Source organism: Antedon bifida, chromosome 5, assembly GCF_963402885.1.
Source record: "Antedon bifida chromosome 5, ecAntBifi1.1, whole genome shotgun sequence".
NCBI lineage: Eukaryota > Metazoa > Echinodermata > Crinoidea > Comatulida > Antedonidae > Antedon > Antedon bifida.
This window is the reverse complement of record NC_136230.1, coordinates 27,497,110-27,521,708: the sequence shown is the minus strand read 5'-3', so window position 1 is coordinate 27,521,708 and position 24,599 is coordinate 27,497,110. Positions and strand designations below refer to the sequence as shown.

General features: G+C 36.8%; 2 protein-coding genes across 3 annotated transcripts in view; one reads left to right on the top strand and one right to left on the bottom strand.

The window, feature by feature from the left end:
- The window catches only part of LOC144842129 (rho GTPase-activating protein 7-like), a 125,651-nt gene extending 109,997 nt beyond the window's left edge, over window positions 1–15,654 (bottom strand). Inside the window, exon 1 of one of the 2 annotated variants that reach the window (XM_078698506.1) lies at window positions 15,565–15,654. Coding sequence is in view for 1 of the 2 variants with exons in the window: in XM_078698507.1 (XP_078554633.1) it covers window positions 7,517–7,523 (7 nt within the window). In the remaining variant the exon portion in view is untranslated. Of the gene's footprint in view, window positions 1–7,516; window positions 7,669–15,564 lie in introns of those variants that run through there. The other variant, XM_078698507.1, reaches the window with a different exon arrangement.
- On the top strand, window positions 6,684–24,362 carry LOC144842126 (sushi, von Willebrand factor type A, EGF and pentraxin domain-containing protein 1-like). Its single transcript, XM_078698503.1, has 30 exons — window positions 6,684–7,162; window positions 7,589–7,806; window positions 8,377–8,556; window positions 8,691–8,843; window positions 9,134–9,316; window positions 9,627–9,815; window positions 10,467–10,667; window positions 11,330–11,608; window positions 12,650–12,892; window positions 13,004–13,150; window positions 13,346–13,405; window positions 13,648–13,904; window positions 14,124–14,310; window positions 14,698–14,853; window positions 14,978–15,136; window positions 15,589–15,750; window positions 15,851–16,099; window positions 16,325–16,479; window positions 16,875–17,160; window positions 17,442–17,706; window positions 17,874–18,078; window positions 19,912–20,062; window positions 20,315–20,524; window positions 20,859–20,996; window positions 21,455–21,577; window positions 21,845–21,882; window positions 22,032–22,133; window positions 22,400–22,451; window positions 22,549–23,379; window positions 23,723–24,362. The coding sequence occupies exons 1-30, from the start codon at window positions 6,696–6,698 to the stop codon at window positions 23,914–23,916; spliced, it is 6,240 nt and encodes a 2,079-aa protein (XP_078554629.1). The 5' UTR covers window positions 6,684–6,695; the 3' UTR covers window positions 23,917–24,362.
- Window positions 24,363–24,599: the final 237 nt, after the last annotated feature.

Below are 24,599 nucleotides of genomic sequence, written 5' to 3'. Positions count from 1 at the left end.
ATACATGTACACACACGATTCAGGGCCTCCTGACAAATTCGTATATGCGCGCGCGGCTGCTACTCCGGCCTAATGTATAACTTTTCAGCTTACTGAAGAAACCTTACGACTGATCGAATTGCAAAGGAAAGGAACAACCTAATATTTTACCTAACTATTATAAAAGTAACCCTACCAACTTAATATTCAGAACAATTTATGTTTAAATCTGATTTGTAGTTTTCTAGTAAACAGGATTTTAAAGCTGTTTTCAAGACATTTGAAAATCGCCATCTTGTGCTCATGGCAGCCTGTTTGTGACGTCAGATACGGCCGACGAACATTTTAAGATTCGCGGTTGCATTCAGCGCTTCTATTGGCTAAGCGAATCCGCTAATATGATTGGCTAATAACGCGACATGCGGTCATGCAGGACGGCGATGACACGGTATGAGCATGCGCTGACTTGGTAAACAAACCTTCGATCGATCTTTTCTTCTGCAAGCCAATTCGTAAATCTTTCAGCTATTGTTAATCTATTGTTACTTTTATTGCCTAGCTGTTTCAAACGGGATTTGGTAGGGGAATTAACTGACAAACCTTCCAAACGGAGGCTGTTGGTTGACGATGCAGTGTCTACTTTATTTTTGTTCAACACGAGTTCTAGGGCCAGGCCTAGTGTAAGGCATACAGTACAGATACACTGGCCGCAAGTACACCATTCTTCGACGGCTTGTTATGCTCAAGAATGTTCTTTTTTCCTCATCAGCACGATGCAAAACTAACTCTCTTTCTATATATTCTGGTTCCAAATTTTCTGAATTATAAAAACTCCAAGCCATATTCCGAAAATATTAAGTATGTTAGGCTATTTAATTGATTTTATTTATGGTTATATCCCGCACTTCCATATTGAAATACTGTACTAAGACGATGGACGCTTTACTTGGATTTGCTTGAATGCGTCCACCTAATCTGACGTCACTTAATTGCTCTTAACCTGTCAAAATGGCGCTGTTCAATTTCCGATATGTTGTCGTTTAAAAGTCTATTTTTTAACTAAATTGCTTACTATTGTACCTTGAACCATTGTAATCATGTTTTTATTATATTTATCTATAAGCACAATGGCACATTTAGCCCAGGGTGTTCCTTTCCTTTAAGAAAACGTTATTGTGTTAATGTTTCAATCATTCATATCCATGCATTAGTAGAGTAGAAATAAGGTTTCACCTCAAAAAAATTGCAACAAAAGGTTTTTCAACGGATTTTGGTAGTATTGAGTGTACTAAATAACAGAAAAAAAGTCTCAAGAATTTCGACCACCGGAAAGTGTTTTTTTTCAAGATGGCCGCCAAAATAGATAAAAAGTTAAAATGTCCATACCTCCTAAACTACTTGGTCTATTGATATGATTTTGGTACCAACATACTCAGAACATACATATTTATATTCGCTATAATAGAACATTTTGGCCAAAAATGACCGGAAATACCATTTCTGACAATTTGACCTTTGACCTTGATATGTTGTATCTTGGTAACAACTGACCGTAGGGAAACAAATGATGGCTCAAATTGTTCAGAATGTACATATTTACATTTATTGTAATGAGACATTTTGTCAAAAAATGGTTGGAAGTAAAGGTTATTGACCTTTAACTTTATCTGTGTATAATTTCCATATCTCGGCAACTATGTGTGGTAGAGATTTAAAATTGGGCTCTAAATACTGAGAATATACTTATTTATATTTACTCTAATGAAACAGTTTGACAAAAAATGACCAGAAACGACATGTTTGACCATTGACCTTGATATGCTACATTTCGATAATGACTGACTGAGATACACCTTTTATGGCTCAATTTGTTCAGAATATAATTATTTTTTATTTCGTATAATGGTCTAATCTACTTATGAAATAGAGAGCTTTCCTGGGAATCAAATAACTGTAATATTTATAAAGACCTTCAGAATATGAGTTCAAGTTCAAATTGTTCAGAACATACTGTATACAATCTTAATAATAATAGTAAATAAAAAACCGAAAAGTAAACAAAAACAAATATAATAATAACTTTTAAATTTCTAATTATGGTATAGCAGCAATTGATTAGATATTGTGCATGTATTTAGTACGGCATCTTAAACAACTGTTCCAACTTCGTCTTCATCATCGTCATCAATCTCTCTATCTACGTTGTTCCATTCTTCTAGTTGACACACTCCCCAAACTGAAGTACATGCCAATCCATAGCTTCTACAACTGCAACATACATCCAGTAGTTACAATGGATGATTTTATATCCTAAAACAGATTTCAATCTGGTTACATTAATCACTCTAGTAGGCCCATCTTTTCCTTTGTCTAATCTGAAGTACATTTCTCGGTTTGTTGTATTTACATGATACAGTAAAAGTACCAGTAAGTCCGTGTCTTCTCCAATCAAAGTTACTGTATTATGTTCAGAGACTTCAACTGTTGCCAGAGCAATGTCAACATCGTTTTTTTTGTTTTTTTTAAAACCATATTTAATGAGGGTGATCCATCCAGCTATTGCTGATCATTAGGGACCCTCAGAGGTTCACAAGACAAACATATACACAAGATGCTCTACGTAAACAAAGTCTTATTACAAGTCTTTGGGAGTGGAGTAATTTGGTCCTTAGAAAAAATCCTGACATGTGACGGGACTTGAACTCAGGACCCTTGGAGTGGTAGCCAAGCATCATAACCATCAAGCCACAACTCCACTCTTTTTTCTATAGCTCATATGAAAGCATGTTGATAAATTTGTGTTTGTTCTCATGCCTTGACAGGAATTCTTCTTTCTTTCCATCAAATTCAGTTAGGACAAATCTCTCTAGACGATGTAATGAAATATCAAGTCCGTTTCCACCCTCACTCTTCAAAGCCTAAAGACATCTTTAGGAAGGCAAATAAATCAATAAATTGATAGAAAGTAACCTAGAATATGACACTGATGTGTGCCGATAGTTTCACTCAACCGCATCAGAAATTTCAAACTATCGAGGAGTTTGGATTAAAGGCCATGTCTATTCGTTTTGGAGCCAAGTCACTGGATTTCCCAAATAGCTACAGATGCAAGCTGTTTAATAAGAAAGTTGCTGAGGGTAAATAATTTATCAAACCTCAACAACTACTACCACCAACCTCATCTGCTACAAAATGTCACAGTCTTAGAGTATACTATCAAATCATGCAATGGATAAAGAAAGATAATACCATGGATGCTACCAAGTCGGGGAAGTTTTTAATAAAACATTTGTGCCAATAATGACGATTGAAACTGCTGCTTCAGAAGAACTTTTGAAAATCATCCATTGTAACTGTACTACTGGATGTAAAACTGTATGTTGCAGTTGTAGATGCTATGGATTGGCATGTACTTCAGTTTGGGGAGTGTGTCAACTAGAAGAATGGAACAACGTAGATAGAGAGATTGATGACGATGATGAAGACGAAGTTAAAAAAGTTGTTTAGGAAGCCGTACTAAATACATGCACAATATCCAATCAACTGCTGCTATACCGTAATTAGAAATTAAAAATTATTATTATATTTGTTTTTGTTTACTTTTCGGGTTTTTTATTCACTATTATTATTAAGAATGTATACAGTATGTTCTGAACAATTTGAACTTGAACTCATATTCTAAAAGTCTTTATAAATATTACAGTTACCCAGGAAAGCTCTTAATTCCATGGGTAGATTAGACCATTATACGAAATAAAAATAATTATATTCTGAACAAATTGAGCCATAAATAGTATGTCTTAGTCAGTCATTATCGAAATATAGCATATCAAGGTCAATCATCAAAAAATGTCGTTTCTGGTCATTTTTTGTCAAACTGTTTCATTAGAGTAAATATAAATAAGCATATGCTCAGTATTTAGAGCCCAATTTTAAATCTCTACCACACATAGTTGCCGAGATATGGACATTCTACATAGATAAAGGTTAAAGGTCAATAACCTTTACTTCTAACCATTTTTTGACAAAATGTCTCATTACAATAAATGTAAATATGTACATTCTGAACAATTTGAGTCACAATTTGTTTCCCTACGGTCAGTTGTTACCAAGATACAACATATCAAGGTCAAAGGTCAAACATGCAAGAAATAGCATTTCCGGTCATTTTTGGCCAAAATGTTCTATTAGGGCAAATATAAATATGTATGTTCTGAGTATTTTGGTACCAAAATCATATCAATAGACCAAGTAGTTTAGGAGGTATTGACATTTTAACGTTTTATCTATTTTGGCGGCCATCTTGAAAAAAAAACACTTTCCGGTGGTCAAAATTCTTGAGACTTTTTTTCTGTTATTTAGTACACCCAATACTACCAAAATCCGTTGAAAAACCTTTTGTTGCAATTTTTTTGAGGTTGGCCCCTTTTTTTCATTAGTTCTACTCTACTACATATCCGATGTGGCTATACGCCTTCATTATGGGACTTGAACGAGGTCAAATTGTTCGTGAATTATCTTAAGTAACTAAACATAAAGTTGAAAAATGCATAGAGTCGGTCACATCGAAATCCGGGAAGGACAAATTTCACGTACTGTGGCTTGGCTGGGGAACTATGTGGTACTTTTGCCGGAATCACTTCCGTTAACGGTATGGGAAAACGGAGGCTCAGAACCCATAATTCAACGTTCTGGTCACAAGAATGTAAGCCTGAACATCCGGGGGACGTTAACGTTAATTCATTCAAAGCAATAAAAACAATTTTGAAATACGCTGCCTTTCTTAGCCTGCCGTAAATATTAGAACTACCCAGGAATCAAGAGGAAACACGAGGTGACCATGCATGCACGTTCAAGACTAAATATAGGCCTACTTTGATACCGAATACCCTGGAACAAAGTAACAGTTGCCAAAAACGATCTCGTTATGAAACTCTTCTTCTTATCTACACCACTTATATGAAGGTTATTAAAATTAACAAACAGAACAATAAGCTATTGAATAATTTGGGGAATGTACCTAGTCTATGTGTGCTATAAATAGCTATGAGAAACAACTGTCACAGGTTTATATTTGAAGTGCTCAAAATTTGTTTCTAAAATTGATTTGAAATTAAAGTAAAATTGTGCGATATTGTCGAGAAAAAGTTTTGGAAACAGAACTATAGAGGGCTCACTTTAATAAAATAGAACTATCACGTAGTTAATTGATGTTATAGAGGGCTCACTTCATTAATATGCCATAATTAAACTATAGTTTTGCCAATCAATTAACTGTACCGGTGGTAGGTTTGAAAAGTTGATATACTGCTTCAACGTCAACAATTTATATTATCCACTTTATAAATCTATAGACAAGATATCCCAATACAACCGCAGAGGCCAATCCACCTATAATCTAAAATATTGTAAAACTAAATAGGCCTATTCACTAGTGATATAAATAAAAAATAATATAATATAAATCTATTTTTAGATGTGGTGATTAGGCTGATTGCAACATTTAAGTACACCGGAACGCTCCAATGACATTGGGGACTAGAAGCTATTTTCCCTTAGGAAGCAGTAAGTTATTTTCCGCAGGGAAAACACTGTAACCAATACGTTATCTTTATCAATATAATTACTGTAGACCTATAACACGAGGAATAGAGTTTTAATTATACCGGTAATCGCCTTGCCTTGGAATCTCCACCTTATGGTTTCCTTATTGTTTTATTATATTATTATTAGGTCTGCTTCCTTGTGTTATTACCGTATCGAAAATCCGATTTACATCCCGGTTTGGTCGTAAATACTCGCGTCGGTTTGGGTAGGTCGGTTTGAATTATAGTTGGATTTGTACAACTTTTATTCGATTGATTGATTTTGACAACGATCTGGAAGAAACGATCATATCACGTAGGCTTACAATAAAGCTTTCAATATATAGGCCTACGTGACAATAATCACCAAACCGTTTGCCAAAATTCATTTCTCTGTTTAACTCTTTTAAACTCGTAGGCCTATAGTATAAAAATATAGATTTATTTTTCGTTCTAGTCCTTAATATATTGGGGAGAATTTTCTTTTATTTCGAGTTCATGTTAGGGCAAGAAAAAATACTATTGCACAAAGGAGAAAACAAGATAAGACCTGATAGAACTATATAATACAATAGCCACTTAAGTATCCTAAAGACAAAAAATACTATTGCACAAAGGAGAAAAACAAGATAAGACCTGATAGAACTATATAATGCAATAACCACTTAAGTATCCTAAAGAAAAAAAATACTATTGCACAAAGGAGAAAACGAGATAATACAATAGAACTACAAAATATAACGCAATAGCCACTTAAGTATTATAAATAAAATGTACTATTGCACAAGGAGAAAACAACAAGATAAGACCTGATAGAAATTAACTACAAATATATAATGCAACATCCACTTAAGTATCCTAAAGACAAAAAATACTATTGCACAAGGGAGAAAACAAGATAAAACCTGATAGAACTACCAATTATGATGCAATAGTCACTAAACTATTAAAATGTACTATTGCACAGTATTTCTTGTTGCATCATGAACAAGTGGTAGCAGTTCACTGCCAAGTTCTCTGATCCTCAATATCACGGAAATCAATTTACAAAAAGCAGGAAATACAAACGTTTATAAAACCTATCTTAAATTTGATTTGAGTCATAAGCAATCGGTCAGTAGCCGCACTAAGATGAACACCAACAAAACAGACAATCAAATGATCCTTCTTGCCTGTTGTATAATTCTACAATGCATTGCTTTCAATGCAATAGCAGGCCTAATTATTGCTGACACTGCAGAAAGTAAACGCATGTTTACTTTGTTTGAGAGATACAAAACTGATCCGATGTATTTAATTTATGCACTTGATAGCTCTGGAACTGTGAATTCGAGTTTATTTAATCTCGAAGTAGACTTCGTAGAGCAGTCTGCAAACATCTTTCGAAAGAATCAGACGCAGGTAGCAGTTATGACTTACGCTGACAAGATTGACATCCCTATTAACTATATTCAAAACTCGCAAGGAGGTTGCAGTCTAAAAGATGCTATCAAGAACGTGACATACAAGGCCGAGAGTAGGCCTACGTCAAGTTATAAATCGGTCCTAGAAAAGTCGTACGATATCTTTCCAGAAGAGGAATTGAAGAACATAACCAGGTAAGTCGAATCTATATGTATCCGGTATTTAATTTTTTCATCATTATTCCAATATGCTCAGATACTATAGACCAAAGTTAACAAAATATAGTGCTAGCAGCGAAGAGTGAGTTTACATGGGAAAACTCTCGAGGTGTTGAAGCACGTTAATCTGCTATTACTCTCTATTTTTCACTGGCAAACTCTTCCCTGGTGCTATAGGCGAGCTTAAGGGTAAAACTGAAGATGAAAAAATAATGGAAAAAAGTAGGCATTTGACGTGATTTTAATTTAGATAAAAAAGGGCAAACTCAAAAATAAAGACATGTAAGAACACAACCAGCCGTTTGACCAAAATGATAAAAACACACTTACCAGTCATTTATAAACGAAGGCAATGTTACTACTCATACAACATGATGCATACTAAAACATGTTGACATGCAGGTTGTTGGTGATGTTGACAAACGGTTTCTCGGATCCCACAGAAGATCCACGTGGAATCGCTGAGCAGATGAGGAAGGATGGCATCGTTATCATTCCAATAGCTTTAAAAACGAATGTCAGTTATGGAGAGCTTCGTGACGTTGCTGGTGATGACGAGCATGTGATCCGTCTGGATGATTCGGAGGATCTTGGAGGAATCTGTAATATAATGCGCGGAGGTAATGCTCTGTCTACACTCAAACTTTATGTGACAAAAAAATGTGATGTGCCCATATATGGACATGATGATGTCATATCACTACTGTTTCTGGGCATATCACTGCCACATTTGGGCACATCACTCTTTTTTGTCAAACTAGTTTGATAGTGTAAACAGAGCTTAAGTTTTCATAAAACTACAACCGTGAGGTATTTTTTTTTGTTTAAAAAACACTGTTTTGGCACGTGTTGGCTGGTATTGTAATGTATGATAATGGGCTTTCAAATAATCATGTGACGAGAATGCTCTCCTAAACAATGAAAACATTACTTTTGTTGCATATCACTGCCACATTTGGGCACATCACTCTTTTTTGTCAAACTAGTTTGATAGTGTAAACAGAGCTTAAGTTTTCATAAAACTACAACCGTGAGGTATTTTTTTTTGTTTAAAAAACACTGTTTTGGCACGTTTTGGCACGTGTTGGCTGGTATTGTAATGTATGATAATGGGCTTTCAAATAATCATGTGACGAGAATGCTCTCCTAAACAATGAAAACATTACTTTTGTTGCTTTTTAAAACTGTAGATATCAAACATCAAACAGATTGGGAGCTAGTAGATGACAGTAATTGTGACTTTCTCTGCACTGGAGGGAACTGTTGCGAAGCACACAATTCAAGTTGTACATTTGCTCTTGAAAGTGTAAGCTATCAATGTGCATGTAAACCAGGCTACACGTGGTCCGAAGTGCACACGGAATGCTTACGTAAGTACATTCACGTTGATACCTTGTACCTCATTGAGTGTATGTTACGTTGGTTTAGGCCTATATTCATTTAATACAATCGCTTCATAGTAAAAACGTTTTGTAAAAAAATGTGTTTTGTTTTGATCTTACAGCTTGCAGTCTAGGTTATTATAAATCGATCTGGGGAAACCACGTTTGTCTAACATGCCCAGCAAACTCAAACACTTTGAATCCTGGTTCTACGGATAAAAGCGATTGTCAATGTGTCGAAGGTTTTCAAAAGACCTCGCGTAATAACTGTCAAGGTAAGACGTCACAGTTCAAAATGGGTTGTCTTTCAAACGACAATACTGTAGGCCTATACAGTACTCGAAACTTAGATCGACTCTTCTTTTACAAATTTAATATATTCATCTATTTTACAGATAAAGTCTGTCACGTCTTTAACAACATATTTTTCAAATGACCACCAACTGAATTTTACTTTCCAATGACTCCGTAGTAGGCCTAACCAGGGATGAGTGAACTCTTCCCTGGTCTCTCTGCAACTCGTGAATAACTCCAAACAACCAAACATTTTCCCCTTGTTTTCTAGCTGTAACATGTGATGCAATGATCACTGCCGAGGGTGTTACCAAGATATCGAAACATTGTGGTAATTCTTTTAACGATGTCTGCATGTTTGGGTGTGCGACCAATTATAAAATGGTTGGTGGTGACGTAGAGAGGGTGTGTCAAGCGAATGGATCGTGGTCAGGTCAACACCTTCAGTGCTCTGGTAAGTGACGCCCATTATTAACAAATAGGCCTATAGGTTGTACACCTTCGTCATCACCACATTCGTAATTATTGTGTCATCACAATCCTATCATATTGTCATCAAATCCACTCAAGTTACACTTTACCTAGTCTGAGACGGAGTTTTGACTTAATATTAGTAAAAAGATAAATATTTTGGCACATATGGCGTTTCATACGTATACTACGTGAGCTTGTTTTCAGACAAAAATCGAAATAAAAAGACACTAGATGTAGACTTGGGGCAAGTAAGTCATACATAGTAACAATGACATGACACGCTTCTTTAGAAATAATGTGCGATGCACCAAACGTGGAGAATGGAATACTGAAGTGCAGAAACCAAAGATTATCAATTGGTACCGACTGTCACGTGACATGTGAAGAAGGGTACGAATTAAGAGGGAATGAAGCCGTCAGGAGATGTGAGAAGTCTGGAGAGAGTGGTGTTTGGAGTGGAAGACGCCTAGAATGTAAACGTAAGTATAGCGGACGGAGGATCGGAGAAGACCAGCAGAAAGAAATTGTGAAGTCACGAAAAGCCTATTTGGGGTCCTCACATCCCCCCATAGAATTACTCTGTAAGACGCTGATCGGAAATACAGATTCATAACAAAAATAAATTGAATGAGACAACGACAATGTATACGGTACTAATTAATAAAGCTCACGATTTATAATTCACCCGATTCTGTGGCTGTCACGAGACTCTCTGTGGAAGACTGTTACCAGTCTACCAGATACCTATCTGACTTTTAATACACGATATCTACACATTTTATAACGTTATGCATTGTCTCTAGATAGGAACCTAATGACAGAGATATCGTGTATTAAAAGTACTTAATACAGTCAGATAGGTATCTGGTAGACAGGTAACAGTCTTCCACAGAGAGTCTCGTGACAGCCACAGAATCGGGTGTATAATTACGTCGGGAAGTTTTCTCCCATTTTGTTTTGATTTAACTCGAAAGAACATTTCTCAATTAATATCAATATGTAGTCTGCTTCTTGGCCAAGAGAAGTACAGACTACAGGATGGTACCGTCATAATGTTAATGATAATTAATTAAATTATTAACATGTTTAACTTTTTCTTAATGATTCTACTTAATCTTGTATTTTCCTAGCCGTCGAATGCAGTCCCATAAAGCTTCACAAGGGTGGCGCAAATATGATGGTGACTCCTGCCGAATGCTGGAACTCATCTCTGCCATACAAAACTGTGTGTATGATAGCATGCGTAGATGGATACGCTTTAAAAGGTCAAGAAAATAGAATGTGCCAAGCAAATAAGATGTGGTCGATCAATAATATTACAAAATGCATAGGTTCGTACTTATAAGCATAAGCATTATCAACCATGGATAGGAGTGAATACTTGGAGATAATGTGTAGAGTTGAATGGAATTATTGAATTTAGTACTAGAATAAAAGCATAGTTCTGAAACTATTCTTTAATTATCGACTATTCCCTTTCTAAATTTATGTTCTCCTTCTAGGCCTATATACTGTAATCTCCAGACCTAAGTGTATATGGACATCACACATTACATTCTATTTAAAGTTATGCAATGAAAGTTTTAAGCTTGGTTTCCGCTAGGACGTAACGCGAGAACGTAACGCAACGTAAGTGAATTGACCAATCACAAACGATGGATTATTCGAACTGTCGCTTGTCATTGGTTAACACGCTTGCGTTGCGTTTACGTCCTTGCGTTACGTTCTAGTGGGAACCAAGCTTATGCGAGTTGACGAATGACAAGCGTCAGTTCGAATAATCCATTGCTTGTGCTTGGTCTACTTACTTACGTTGCGTTACGTCCTTGCGTCCTAGTGGGAACCAAGCATTAGATCACACAATAAATCACCACGCAATGGATATGGTAACTTGCTGTTTTTGTGCCAATATGGTTCTATAATTATGGAGGTATTTTTTATACCTCATGCTATAAATTACATTGATGTTAAATTATTATTTTTTCTTTTGTAGATAATGAGCCACCTGCAATAACAAACTGTCCACCCGATATCACTGTAAATACAGACTCATTAAAGAATACAGCAAAGGTAACCTGGGATAAACTAAATGTGGTGGACAATTCAGGAAACCCGTCTAAAGTAAAAGTAATTACGAAAGATAGCAATGGAAAGAACACAACACCATATACAACAAATAATGAATTTCCAATTGGACGAACGAAAGTCGTAATAAAGGCAAGAGATGAAAAACGTAACCAAGCTACTTGTTCATTCTATGTCACAGTTATCGGTAAGAAATATAAATCATTAAACTCCTATTTTAACCTTGTTCCCACTAGATACGCAAGCGAGTTGACCAATTACCAGCGACAGTTCAAATAATCCATCGCCCGTGATTGGTCAAATCAGTTGCGTTGCGCGTTAAGCTTGGTTTCCGCTAGGACGTAACGAAAGGACGTAGACGCAACGTAAGTGATTTGACAAATCACAAGCGATATATTATTCGAACTGTCGCTTGTGATTGGTCAATTCGTTTGCACTGCAGCTTACGTCCTTGCGTTGCGTTCTAGTGGGAACCAAGCTTTACGTCCTTGCGTTGGATCAATAGTGGGAACCAGGCATACAAGGACACCCCTATTAAGTGGACACTTCCCGTGAAAGAAATGAGGGGAAATATATGTTTTAACACTATGACCATGTATTTTTAAAGGGGAAACTTTATTGGGGCCCAAAGGTGTCTCCTTTAATGTTATTAGTTTTACTGTGTCTGCAAATGACAATCGGTTCATCAACAAACATCAAAATTTGTTATATTCTATACCCGTTGGCTTCAATTCCACTTTAAGCCACTTTAGGTTTAATAGATTGATTGATTGATTGATTGATTGAATTTATTTGATGCTCAACATTAAAATAACAAGCAGACTAAAGACAAAATAACGAGCATCAGGAACACCCATTAGGCCGGAAAAACCAGCCCATTTCCAATGGGGTCCAAATTGCACATAACAAACAATAAAAAATACAACATTTATAAAAAAAATATATATATATATACATAAAAAATAAAGCCCAGTAAAACAGAAAAATTAAAAGAGAAAACAAACAAGTAATGAGAAGATTGCACGTCATCAAGACCATATAGTTATCAAAATTGTTATAAATATTAAATATTACTCATTTTTTTAAGTACCACATTGTGTTCACACAGGCACCTGAAAAGTAGATTCTACTTGGAAGAGACCCGTAATTAAACGTGTACTATTCAATAGGAATGGATCTGTGTTTTACCTAATATTCCCTCTACTAATTGTAAATAATTGTAATATAGATGCTGATGCCCCAGTAGTAGTGTTTTGTGAGGAAGACATTGAAATGAAAACTTCGCAAGATTCATTCAATGTGACGTGGAGGGAACCAACATTTGAAGATAACTCTGGGATGCCATTTGAGATTACTTCTAATGTCCAATCTGGTTATGAAGTGAAGCAAGGAGACAGAGTTCTTGTGTCTTACAGGGCCAAAGACTCTTCTGGGAACACGGCTTCTTGTGACTTCTACGTGGCTGTTGCAAGTATGTAGAAATTGGTTCAAAACGTATAATGCATTGTTCTGAAGTAACATCAGACTGTAAGTTGCATTTTTGAACATTATAAACATATTACAAAAATTAATCTCTTTCCAGCTACTTCGTGCTCGTTTCAAGAAGCCCCAAGAAATGGCAACATTCTTCACACATCCTTGTTAGGAGGTCGAAGACAAGTCTACCGAATCGCCTGTAAACAGGGCTACCAATTTTGGCGGGAAACTGAAGATGTGTATCACTGCCGAAGTAGGTTTATCTTGAATTATAAGAATAAAACTATAAGAGCCATAACACAAAGCCAAATTCTAAATTTTTACCTTCGAGATTTTAAAGGCAGTTGGTGATATCATCCTTAGAATAATCATACATTTCACGACTTCACTTGTAATGTAAACAATAAAGTATCAAGATTTACTATTTTCTTATCATTGCATTTATCAGACAGTAATTGGGTTGATTCTTCATCAAACAAGCCTGATCTACTGTGGCCAGATTGCTCAGGTAAGTCAAATCTCTATTTGCGTTACTCAATAAACTTCACAAACGAGAGCCTGGTTGCGGAATGGTCTATTATGCTAGAGGGGTGCGCTAAGAACTTTTAACTTTTCCTATCTCAGTTCTCCCTCTGGAGAGCATGGGCTATTGTCGATTTATCTAGGTAAGCTAGGCACAGAATATACATGAGTAGCATATCTGTGTTGTTCCAGTAGCTAATAAATGTGTTTAAATTATATTGTTAACAGCCGTAGATAATGGAAGTTTGGCTGTAGACGTTGGGCTAACATATTACACACGACCATGTCCAAAACAAGGTGCCTACCAGACAAAAACCGACCTTAAAGCTTTTGAAAATAAGTTCAGTGCAGTTATACACGATGTCTGCTACAACTGTTCTATAGAGACTACGGAGACAACATGTAGGTACATACCTACTAGATATAACCCAAGACCTGCATATGCGACGTATTACCTGCAGTTTAAAATTCTACTTGGATCGGAGGTAATAAATAATTCCATCTAGTTTAGGAAAAATGTTAGGACTCAGGCTTTGGTTAGACTACTTTAGGCCTAATTATTTCGTCAGCATTAAGTTAGATAATGAAGAGGGTCATTTTGAGGGTCATTTTAAGGGTAAGGGTAAATTACGTCATACCATTACAACACGTTCTGAAATTATAAAGACTACATCAAAATAACAAAAGCTATTTTCTAAACCAAGGCCTCACATCCTGATGATCCAGATGTTCAAAAAACTGTGGACGATATCGAAAACGCTGTTCGAACCAGTAGATTGTCTTACAAATTTGGCACCTACATAAACCTTTATCTATCAAATCTTGAACTTTATTTTAGCGAAGTCAGTACATCATGTAGGAAGGGACAGATAAGTCAAAGTGGACTTTGTGGTAAGTATATTGCACAGTCCTGCATCTGCTATTAACAAAATGGTGTTATTAACCCAGGTTTCTGGGTAGGCTTACATTATGTTAATCGAGTTATCGGAGTTAAAACAGGGAGGTAAAAGTCGAGAGTGAGACTCTGGTGTGTGCGTGTGTGTGAACACAACGCAATGACGTGTTTTATATTTGGTCCTACTAGAGACGCAACACAATGACGTAACGCAACGTACGTGATTTGACCAATCACATGGAATATTGTTGCTTGTCAATGGTCAACTCGCTTGCGTTGCGTCATACGGCCTTGTGTTGCGTCTCTAGTGGGAATCAAGCTTTAATAGACATACAGTATATTGTAATACTATGTATCTTATAACATTTTTGTATTATTTTCAGTAAATTGCCCTGTTGGAACGTTCTACAGTGATGGTTCATGTATCGGGTGTAAGAAAGGTTTTTACCAAGACCAAGAAGCACAGGAAACGTGCAAATCTTGCCCAGAAGGGAGTACTACCGATTACGAATATGCTAAGTCTTCGTTTGAATGCAAAGGTACGTATGCTCAAAAAAATATGCTATAGAATGTTTGTGGATATTTTTCTTAGCAGGAGGTTCGAAACCATTTATGCTTACGACAATTTAAAGTTCGAAATTCTTAAAAACCGTGTTTTTCTAGGGCCTTGCAAACCAGGGACGTATTCCAGAACCGGAATGGAGAGATGTTCAGCATGTCCAGTTGGGACCTACCAAAGTAGAGGGAGACAGAGAAGGTGTTTCACATGTCATGGCTTAACGACGCTAATGCCTGGGGCCACTTCATTTGATGATTGTCAAGGTAGGCCTACATTGTTTTATATGTTTTACACACAAGAAATATTTAATTATATAACATCGTAAATAGGGTTGTTAATGCATATTGAATGTTGCAGATCGCTATGGTACTATACAATATGTACCGCGAGGTCCGATTTTTAGCAGGAAGTAGCTGCTCGACCCCTCGCGGAATATTGACAAACGCCTTTTTTCCGAATATTTTCCGCGGACAGTACGCGTGCAAGGGTAGATGTATTCTGGATGGTACTGTATGGATTTTATAAAATAGAAAAGTTGTTAAAATTTCCTTATTGTGTTTTAACCTTAAAATATTTATGTTAATTCAATAACTAATAATGACAAATTTATGGGAAATGTGTCGAAAATTCAAGGTATGTTGAATTATGTGCTGTACGTTTGTTACATTTTATAATATATATATTTTCCTACCTTAATTTCTTGCTGTCGATATAGGAGAATGTGAACCCGGAACTTATTCCCTCAGCACTTTGACCCCTTGTACACGATGTCCATTGGGAACATACCAACCAATACGTAAGCAGTCGACGTGCATTAGCTGCCCTCCAGGAACGCACACACTGAAAGTGGGAGCTTCGACTCAGGCGTTATGTCAAGGTACAGTAGGCCTAAGAATACTATCCTATAGATCAGCAATGAATATCTTCAATAATTCAGCGACTGAAATAATATTTATCAATAAATCATTTATCGACAGTTGTCAACGAATGTCTTTCATTACCATGCCGAAACAAAGGCCAGTGTTATGATTTGGCTGAAGGTTATAAATGCGTGTGTCTAAAAGGTTTTGCTGGCGATAACTGCGAAATCGACTTGAATGAATGCGCACCTGGAATATGCAAAAACAATGGAATGTGTGTCGACAGGAGGGGACACTTCCGGTGTGTCTGTCCACGTGGGTTTAAAGGGCGAACTTGTCAGACTAATATTGATGACTGTCGAAACAGTAAGTTTAGAATTTTTATTTTTCACTTTTTCATTCCTTTATTAGCATGACGTAACTTTGAATAAAAAAATAGAAAAAATAATATTACGTTTAAAAGCTTGATTCCCACTATTGCGCAACGCAAAGACGTAAGCGCAATGTAAGTGATTTGACCAATCAGCTTGCGTTGTGTAGACGTCCCTGCGTTGAGTAGCTAGTGGGAACCACGCCTTATTATTCATTCAGATCGGTGTAGTGTGAACTCAAAGTGTGTGGACGGTATCGACAGCTACACGTGTGAATGCACAGCAGGATTTACTGGTAGGTTCTGTGACGTGAACTACGATGACTGTATCAATGATCCGTGTGTGAACGGCGGGTCGTGCTTTGACGGTGTCCAGGTAAGCCATTAGAACCGCTCTGGTGTGTTTGTTCATTTTCCTTAGTTAAGCTTGGTTCCCACTAGCGACGCAACGCAAGGACGTAACGCAAACGTAATTTATTTGACCCATCACAAGCGATGGATTATTGGAACAGTGGCTTGCTATTGGTCAACACGCTTCCGTTGCGTCTCTAATGGGAACCACGCTTTACGGTTACAATGTAGTTCCTTCCTTTTCTTTTCTTTTATTCTAAATTATCTTCATTATAACTATGACATTGATTCCAACTAAAAAATGTAGGTATGATATGTCATATGTGTTTGTAAATTATTAACACCATCGATAATAGTGTTCAAACAAGCTTATTGCCAACCTCACTGAGTTGTCTGGTTTGATTTTTCACTTCTACACAGAACTTCACCTGCTGCTGCCCACCAGGATACGAAGGCCACACATGTGCCAATGAAGTGAACGAATGCAAACAGCAACCATGCCATAACAACGGCACATGTGTCGACGATTTCAATTCGTATCGATGCTTGTGTGCCCCGGGTTTCACTGGATTAAACTGCGAAGTAGCCATAAAGGTCGATGGGTGTGAAAATGTCAGTTGTTATAATGGTGGCGAGTGCGAGGATTTAATGGGTGATTTCAGGTGTCTCTGTCCACTCGGATACGTTGGTATTTTTTGTCAAGCAAGTAAGTTGACAAAATTCACCCGATTCTACAGCTGTCATTAGGTATATCTTAACTGACTATTGCAAGTCATTGAGATATAAGATGTGTTATACACTTGCGACAGTCAGATGACAGCAGCCGAATCGGGTTTGTGATTCATTCTGAGAATTGAGAATTCCTTTGGTAATTGCGTCTTGATGTGAGCCAACGGGAACAATTTACCAAAAATCAAATGTTGCAAACAATGTCTTTCCTGTTTCACTCAATCCCAAAATGTAAAGATACTTTTCTTTTTTTCTCAGAGCTGAGTTCAAACTTCGATTTGCACTTCTCAAGTACTAATACAACTCAATACGCAATATACAAAGACCTACCAGATCTTTATGCGTTCACCGTCTCATTTTGGATGCAATCATTTGATGCAGATAACTATGGAACGCCGATTTCCTACGCTACAACTTTGTCAGATGGAAGCATAATAGATAATGCTATAACGATATTGAATTACAACAGTTTTATACTTTATATAAATGGAGAGGCCGTTTTTACCGGCGTTAAAGCAAATGAGTGAGTTGGAAATGTTATTTAAAAATCAAAATGTGACATGTACTGTAGATTGGTCAATGTAGCGCGTGCGTGATTTGCATTTGTGACACCACTATTGGAAAAATGAAGAATACATATCTAAAGTACTGAATGTTGTTACTTATTGTTTAAAATCGTTATTTTCACAGTGGATTTAGACATCACGTCTGTGTAACATGGGATAGTGTTGACGGCTTCTGGGCGATATACCTGGACACAGTATTGGCCAATAGCGGATATGTTCAAATGGGTAATTTCATTACAGGTGGCGGAATGTTCGTTATTGGACAAGAGCAAGATAGTTTAGGCGGGTCATTTGTGAAAATGGAAAGCTACGTTGGACTAATCAGTCAGGTTTGTTTGTTTGTTTTTTTAGTTAGTTAAATCATGGATTAAAGAATAGAAGGATATGCATCGACGGTGACATCAAACGATTTTACAACGCGCTTGCCTATACTAAAGCACTGCTGCCAATCAAACAAACACGCTCATTGAACTCCGTGTCTCTAACCGCGGCCCTCTGTAGAACGCTGCGAATCAACTGTTACATTTTTTGAGACCAAACCGTAACCATGTAGAAATCGTATGCGCAGTCTGAATGTTCTATTGACATGTCTGCGTCGATGATTAATTGACAACAAAAATATATTGCTGAACAATTCTGTTTTAGTTTTATCACAATCGGACTACGAAAAGTTAACTTTCTTACGACTGATAATTTTAAGTAGTTGGTAATATTAATAAAATATGCAATTTTTATATTTGAATTATCATTATTTGCCTGCCATCTTCTGTCATTAAAAATTACGTTAATCTATAGAATATTAAATTATGCATTTGACCATGTATGTTGTTAGCGTGGCCGGTGTTCACACATACAACAATCGTGTTTTTAATATTATGGCTAAGCAGTGGTTTCTTCATAAATCTCCTTAATTATCGATGTGATTATATTTAAATTGTAGTGCCTGGTGATTGGCTAGTGGTTATGTCATCCATATCACATCCAATCACCGGGCCTAATTGAATGAAAACAGCGATCCCTGATCCGGGATTGGCTGGCTATGTATAGTTGCGATACGTTACCTAGCGGTCGTTTTGAAAAGTACACGCAGGGCAAACTTAATACGCCTCGAACTTAATAACGAATTAATTATTAGTACCTATTATTATTCACACAATAAGACAACGGTGAGTATATAGATCATGATTACACGTTGTATCTACTACACTTAAGATTAGCCTAGGCCTACCTAAGCAGTATCAATGTCGGCAAATCATATGGTTTACTAGTAAGCCTATAAGGCCTAGGCCTACTGTAGTATCCTTGCTGATTTTATAATTTTACATGTAGGCTGAGACAACAAATAGTTATTGTCTCAGATGTAGGGCTACTACAGGTCATAAAATGCTACTTCATAAAAACATTAGCGTAGATCAATCGCGGCAGAAACCTATACTAATTACAATTATAGCATCTACAATTCTAAGCCAATATATATATATATATATATATATAGTATTGTTTTTATTTGGTATCAGAAAGATTAAACTAAATTCGTCGTCGTATAAAGTGTTCGTCACCTTTGTTGCTAGCGCTAAAACATCATGCCACCAAGGAACGCGCGAAATAAGCGTAGCCAACAAGGTTAAATGTCGTTGCACATGTGCAGTAAACAATATATTAGGCACGCGACCGTTTCGTTGTTACCATGCGGTTAATTAAACTGTAACATTGTGGGCGGTCCGCGGTCTGTCGGCGAGAATCAAGGAACCCTTGATCTCACGTCGATGCATATCCTTCTATTCTTTAATCCATGGTTAAATACACCACTAATACGTGGTTGCCACTAGAGACGCAACACAACGACGTAACGCAACGTAAGAGATTTGACCAATCACAAGCGATGAATTATTTGAACTGTCGCTTGTCATTGGTCAACTCGCTTGCGTTGCGTCCTAGTGGTAACCAAGCTTAACTGTAACTGTAGTAGCCAGTTTTCTTGACTCTTTTGCTTGGTTATCTGCAAACTCTCGGCTGTTGTTTTTCTTTTTTTATTGATGCAAGAGTTTACAAAAACTACAGTATACCTTTCAGGAAACGACACCAAGAGAACAATATCTTTCATTGAAAGCACCGTGCTATTAATTTGTATTTAACAATAACAATATGCTTTAATTATCTAGGTAAACGTTTTTGATCACGTGCTATCTTTGGAAAAACGTTTGGTATCGTCCTCAAGCTGTGGGATGTACGGAAATGCTCTTGCATGGCCTCTCATTGCAACCACGGTCCAAGGCGGTTTACTACCTACGTACAATTCATATGTATGTCATGGTAAGGATCTTCGTAGACATAGGAGAGAGACACCCCTATTAAGGGGACACTTTGCCATGTAACGGAGAAGGGGGAGGGGCAATGCCCTTTTAGAGGACACCCATATTTAGGGGACATTTTGTTTTGTCCAAGAGGAGTCCCTTAAAGGTTCAGCATAGAAGGAGGAACGATATGGACATGAGTAGCTAGGTAGAAAGTAGGCCTATGGGCATCAAATACATTCACAGCGTTCCATACATGTTTATTCCTTAGATGTGGACCAGTGTTTCATCTCACCGTGTCTAAATGGAGGATCATGTGAAAACTTCGGAATTGGCTACATTTGCCACTGCCCTATCGGTTATCAAGGTCACCACTGTGAACTGATCAGTTCCTTCTGCGATTCACAATCTTGTAAAAATGATGCCCAATGTCTGGATGGAACTTCAGAGTTTTTCTGCATCTGCCAACCAGGATACCATGGTTAGTACTAATTTTTAAACTCTGTCTACACTCTCAAACTAGTTTGACAACAAATATTTGATGTGCCCAAATATGGCAGTGATATGACGTCATCGTGTCCATATATGGGCACATCACATTTGTTGTCACATAAAGTTTGATAGTTTAGTTTCTGAAATACTTGACGCGGAACTGTCGACATCATAGAACATAGCATCAAGCATTTATCATTCTACGTTTCTTAAATATAATTAAGATCTCTTTTCCTAATACTTTTCTGGTTGGATAGAATGTATATATTCCATCAACCTATCACTTGTTCCTGTACCAACATGAATATTTTTTATGTTTGTAGGTCTAAGATGTGAAAACAAAACAGACATGTGTGCAGTTCAGCAGACGAACTGTTTAAATGGCGGGTCTTGTGTAACAAAGGATGGCAAAGCGATATGTGAATGCCTTGTAGGTCGATCGGGAAAAACGTGTCAATATGGTAATGTTTCTCATTAAATGTTCAGTAATGAAAGACAGAGACATGATACGACATATGTAATATGTTCTACAGGCATACTAAAGCTCTGTCTACACTATCAAACATTATGTGACACAAAATGTGATGTGCCCATATATCGACATGATGATGTCATAGCACTACCATATTTGGGCATAGCACTACCATATTTGAGCAAATCACACGTTTTTTGTTAAAGTAGTTTGATGGTGTAGACAGACCTTAAGGAGTTTTCGATTCATTGTTCGCACGCGGGAAAGTTGGCGCTCTATTCCTCACTCTATTACTTGGCACAGACGACAACCGACGAGACATCAATGCCTACGTCCTATATGTCGTCACAAATTGAAAGGTTCCTATTATGTGTGTGATATCATGCTTTATTCAATTCTTGTGAAATTTCTAAAATGTTAAACTTTAAGCTTTTGTTTGTTTTTTAGATGTGAACGAATGTCTGAAAGATAATGGGAATTGTGACCATCAGTGCTATAACGACCCAGGATCATTGCACTGTGCCTGTAGGGATGGATTTGCTTTACAACCAGACAGAAGAACTTGTAAAGGTAAGTGCAACAAGTGGGGTATTAGCTTGGTTGTTGCCATCTAATCTCAAGCTCCGGGGTTCAATCCTGACCTTCTCATGCTCACACTTCCAATCCACAAATGAGACTTCGTTTAGGCACGATGCTGTAAATGGCGAGTTACTTGCTGTTGCTGCGGATGTATATGAAAACCCATTATTTCGTAAATGCATATTTACTATCATGCATGTCCATTTATTGTTCTTATATATGTATATATTGTTATATTTGAAAACATTATTTCCATAGATATAAGTTATTGCACACACCACGATGTAGTGTACAGGGTGAGTAAGCAACATTTTAGTAGCTTCACGTTTTTTTTTCACTAGTTTTGAATATTTTCAAGAAACCTTTCTTTAATGAAATTGACTAATTTTGTGGAATTCAATATTTGTTTAAATTATACTGTATTTTAATGTTAATGTTTGAATAGGTTGGTGAAAGGTGGTCTGGTGAAAATTGTTCAGAGTGTAGTTGCGTCGACGGTCGGCCGAAATGCGTTCAAAAAACGTGTCCAGTTTTAGAATGTTCTGAGGTATTGACATATTCATGTATTGGGGATTGGGAAGGAAAATGTAATATTATATTATGGTGAGCTCTGTCTACACTATAAAACTAGTTTTACAAAAAAAGTGTGATGTACTCAAATACGGTAGTGATATGCCAAAATATGGTAGTGATGACATCATCATGCCACATCACATTTTTTTGTCACATAAAGTTTGTGTAGACAGAGCTTTAGTGGTGTATCAAACTTCTAAAGATAAAAATTCAATATAGAAAATATTTGTTGTTTTATAGAATGAACAATCATTTCACTTTCCTGGGACTTGTTGCCCATCGTGCCTGTCAGGTAAGAGAATGCAATTTGATAGGCCTAGATCATTATTGTTAATAATTAAGTATGTTCTGAGACGTTTGAATAACATTTTTGTGTGTTCTTCTTTCAGATCCAGCAAGGTGTATAATCTTGCCAAACAAAAAAGTATGGACGTTTGATGACCACTCGTTTCTGGCCAATGGCGATTGTCGTTATACAATGGCCAGAGATTACGTCACAGGCAATTTTTCAATTCAAATTGAACATAATCAAAACTACACAGAGAAGGCTATTTATCTGAATATTGGTTGTGTCTTGGTTTATATTGACTTCAACGGGTCTGTGACAGTGTCCGGTAAACCAGTACAACTGCCATATCTGCATGACAATCCACAAAATGTCCTTATATCTGAATTTGGTACAATGGGTGTGTCTGTTATAACTAATCGTGGCGTAAAACTCATCTGGAAAGAAGATGGAAAAGTAACTATTTATGTACCAAGCCACTACAGTGGAATGATGGAAGGACTGTGTGGGAATATGAATAAAGATAAGAAGGATGATTCATTGACACGACAAAAACTGCCATCAAAAAGTGTCGAAGAATTGGTACACAGTTGGAAGGTCAAAGGTTATAGGCATTGTAAAGATGAAAGTGTTCAAGAAGATCCAGACATCAACGATAACGTCATCACCAGGGAATATTTCCCAGCTTGCGTCGGGAAACCGCAGTATGTTCTTGATTACGCGCGAACTCAATGTGAAGACATTGTAATTGGACAATTGTCTGCTTGCCATGCGTTTGTTGAGCCACATGACTACTATTACCTCTGCATGCAAGACTCGTGCGTATGTGGTATTAACAAACCGTGTTTCTGTCAATCTCTATCAGCTTATGTTTCAGAATGTGAAAGACTGAACGTAGATCTTCAGAATTATGATGGAAAATTGTCACAATGCGGTAAGTAAACATAATAATACAATGTATACTTGGTACATTTTGTTCGCAGATCAACTTTGCAGCTCATAGCGCATGTACTGCGATATGGTACATAATGCATCATAACGTCTGGACCGATGTATGATAGTCTGGTTCTGGAGACTAATTATTAGACTAAGTAGCAAACTTATGGGAATGTGTCATTTTGTACTGCAAAACATGAAGATATTACTCTACTTTTACGTGCAAAGGAAACTAGTGATTATAGTGGATACTTGTTTGGAAGCCAATATGGTCCTTCTGTTTTTGAAATACAATTAACACGTAGGCCTAATAATTAAAAGTTTCCCTGTTTGTTTTCTAGGTGTAAAGTGCGAACCGGGTTTCTTGTATGATGATTGTGGTCCTTCTCCAGAGTGCCAACTGACTTGCTTCAATGATAAGAAGCTAGACGCCTCTTGTGTCTACCGACAGTGTGAACCAGGGTGCTACTGCCCAGCTGGTCGTGTGCTACACAAGGACAGGTGTATCGTGAAATCGGAATGTCCAACGCCATAACACTTAATATACACACTGCCAATGCTGCATGTATTTTAACACATTGATACAAATTAATTAAATTATTAAATTACTGATACTATTTTTTTATAGAATAGAATTCACAATATAAATAAATACATTACGCATGTTAAAGTCAGTTTGAAGCAATTAAATAAATCATATGCTAAACTAAATAAAATCGGAGAGTTACTATACTGGGTACATACCTCTATTAAGGGGACACTTTTTTATGAAACGAATGAGGAGAATACACTGAACGTTTTAATACTAAGGCAAACGTTTATTCAGTAAAACAATTTGGCTAAAAAGGTGTACTTGAGTTGCAAAATGCTATTAAGGGGAACGAAGACGTTAAATGCATTATCAGTAACATTTAAAAGTAAATAATAAAAGAATAAATACTACGTCATGTTGTATTTAGTGTTTTGTACTTGGCAAGTTGATGGAATAAGACTTAGCAATGAAATTGAGTTACAGTAGAATGAGAAAACAAGCATGATCTGGTTTAGAGAGTAACCACTGATTAAGTTTGGTCACGACTCGCCTAGACTCGGCTCAGCTGCTCGGCTACTCGGCATATTATTCGAATCGATTCTTGATCTAATAAATCGATAGTATGAAAAGGCATTTCGTGTCAAATATTGTGACATCTATGAAATGAATCAGTGATCGGTTCGATA